Raw genomic sequence first — 2,889 nt, 5'->3', positions numbered from 1 at the left:
ATACTCTATAATACCTATAAAATTCTCTTTATTATACATTAACACCTTAAAACTGTTTGTGTCTAGAAATTTTTTAAAAATATTAATTTCATGTATCGAGTAACGAAGTAACGACGTTGCCAGTAACGTAACGCGTTACAATTCTCTGAAGGCTGTAACGGTATTGATAACGCGTTACCGAGGGTAGAGTAACGAGGTAACGGTATCGCGATACATTTTTAAGGTAACGTTAACAACCCTGAAGGGCCCAATTCGGAACCTGTCAGACGACGCAAGGAATTACTAGATGAGACACAAAAAAGAAAAGTTAACTACAGGAGGAGCAAGGCTCGTGACGGGCTCGTCTTGTTATGCGTATACAGTACCATTTGGGGACGTGCTAGACGATATTGGGACGGTGAGGACAATAGCGCGGATGAGGCGATAGTGGGTAGCACTTTGCTATCCACAAATTTACCAGGTCATGAAATTTCATGGATATAAATGGCTTTACTACCGGTTTCTATAGAACACCATAGAATTACGTCTGTGAATCCTGACCATGAGACTTCCTGACTGAAAGGAAAGGGAGATAGGTTTTAGGCTCGGGTCAGGTTTACTTGACATATCTATACCCCAATTTTATGTCGTCCTTCTCTATTGTTAGACAGGGCTGTTTGCTCGGTGGTACGGGCTCTTCGTGGTTCCACAAGCTTCTTGTCCGATCTATCCACGCCCTCTTCGGCTGCAAAATTTGGAACCAGCTTTCTATATGCTGTTCTGTGGTTTTGTACTTTCGGCGGCGTCGTTTGCTTGGGAAAAAGTTCTGGCGGAGTATCGCCCTCTTGTTTGAGGTCCACGATGGCGGACATTCCTTGTAACAATCTTGTCTCTCACACATGAATTGTCAATAAATGAAATCTGTAAGCAAGAAATCGAGGTTCATGGCGCCCTATGCCCCAAAACTTTCGATATCAGGCCGCGGTGCGGTCGGGGCTCGCCGCGTCCGTCGCGCCACCCGCAGCCCGAGGAAAAAGCTACAGCAACTCTTCGTGTTTTTCCCGTTTCTCAAGTGCACGTGAATCAGGCACGTCAAGACTCTGGCCAAACATCTCAAGTTGGCATTTAGTATGCTCGATGAAGCCTAAACGCGCACAGTAAGGAAGTGAATCTGACGCGATTAAGAAGACGAATAGTTGCGCCGGACCGAGTAGGGTAAAAAAATTCCAATTTTTTGAGTAAAAAGGGAAAACTTTGAGAAGCTCCTACATTTGAGGAAAAAAAAAACAGATTTTGAGATGTCATCGAAAAATGTGAAAATTTTTCTCATATGAGGAAAACAGATTTTGAGATGCCATCAAAAAATTTGGAAATTTTTCTCGTATGAGAAGAGTCTAATTAAAAGTTTGAGTTATCGAGTCTGAAATATGCCCGACGTTAACTGTACTGGGAAAAAGTTGGACACGTCGAAAACTAACTAATTTCCGAAGGAATACAGCAAAAGTTAAAATTATAACTTTTACGAGTTGCTTTGGAATCCTAAGCTCCAACTAAAAGAGAGTAGATTTGTATGTATTTTACCAAATTTTAAGATTAATGATGACCCAAAAAGTTGGATCCGTTACGAAATATATCTGTACCTTTACGAAATGTTTCGTAAATTGACACGAAATATTTTCGTTAATTATTTCTTATGAAGCATTTCGTGATATTTTTCTTCGTGAAATCACGAATACTTTTTACAGAGGTACGGACGAAGGGAATCTATGACTCCATTACCTGCGCGCACGCGAAAATTCAAGCTGCGGTTGTTGTGATGGGATGATGATGAAAATTCCGGAAAGCTGATTTCCTTGGGGGGGTGTTCTCAACGCTCCTGACCAGAAACCAGTTGAGGTATCACAATACCGCATTCGCAGCATCGGGTAGAGGTACAAAAGGGTTACATATTCCAGGGGTCCGTAACTTAATACTTAACTGCCTTTAACGTTCTTTTAAGAGTCTAAGTTGAAACTTGAAACTTTTACTTCAGTCCTTTGAAAATAAGTTACGTATTCGCTTTTTCCAACATTTTCTAACTTTTTCTCACGGTATGTACGGATATATCGGACATGTTATAAATTCGGTACGTTTACCTTTGGATTTGACATGTGATTTGTTACGTTAAGTAGCTCACATTCGTTCGTGTGGTGATAAGTTGCGGTGCCCGGACATATTCCGTTACTCAAACACAGGCCGAAAATATACGTGGAGTGCGGCGTGCGCAGCGCCAGGAGGCCTCGCACGGGTCACCTACAGTGTAAATGTGTGGTGTCTAGCTGGTAGGCGGCATACTTTCATAACACAGTAAACATTAATTGTAATAAAGTTGTCATAAAATTTAATGACACTGTTAAAAAACAATGTTATTAAATTTAACGTTCATTTCATTAGACGCCATTGAAGTTTCACTACACGCCCATTTTCAGTGCATGTTATGGCATTTGAGTAACATGTACGTTACGAAATTTCCATTACCTGTTTATTAAGGTGACACGTCTACAAGACTGTACAGGACTGAAACTTAAAAATTTGGGCAAAAAACAGCTTAAACAGTTTAAAATAGAGATGCGCATTGAATAAAATAAAAAAACGCTCTCCAAAGCAATTAAAGTTAGTTCATTGCGTTTTTATAAAGGTATAGTAAGCCTCTAGTTAACTATAACTCTGTGCGCAAAAAGCTCTTTAAAATTTCATAACTGTAAAAAGCTTCTTGCACACACACACTTTAAATCCTAGTGTGATACTGACTGCACGTTTTCTGTGATAAAGAAATATTGCACGATGTTGTGATGATCATCGCAGCAAAAGTAAAATATAAAATTCATTGCTTACATTTGTGATAACAATCACTTATTTGAGCGATACTTT

The 2,889-nt window shown here is 39.8% G+C and overlaps 1 protein-coding gene across 1 annotated transcript in view; it reads left to right on the top strand.

Annotated features, from left to right (window-relative positions):
- The window catches only part of LOC113214272 (uncharacterized), a 61,806-nt gene extending 60,904 nt beyond the window's left edge, over positions 1–902 (top strand). The window contains exon 14 of the mRNA XM_052274196.1: positions 647–902. Within this exon, the coding sequence (XP_052130156.1) occupies positions 647–832 (186 nt within the window). The 3' untranslated portion in view covers positions 833–902. The remainder of the gene's footprint in view (positions 1–646) is intronic.
- The last annotated feature ends 1,987 nt before the right edge of the window (positions 903–2,889 follow it).

The sequence above is a fragment of the Frankliniella occidentalis genome, unplaced genomic scaffold (assembly GCF_000697945.3).
Source record: "Frankliniella occidentalis isolate FOCC.00 unplaced genomic scaffold, Focc_3.1 Scaffold349, whole genome shotgun sequence".
Classification (NCBI taxonomy): Eukaryota; Metazoa; Arthropoda; class Insecta; order Thysanoptera; family Thripidae; genus Frankliniella; species Frankliniella occidentalis.
The sequence above is the reverse complement of the archived record's forward strand: the minus strand, read 5'-3'. Positions and strand labels throughout refer to the sequence as shown.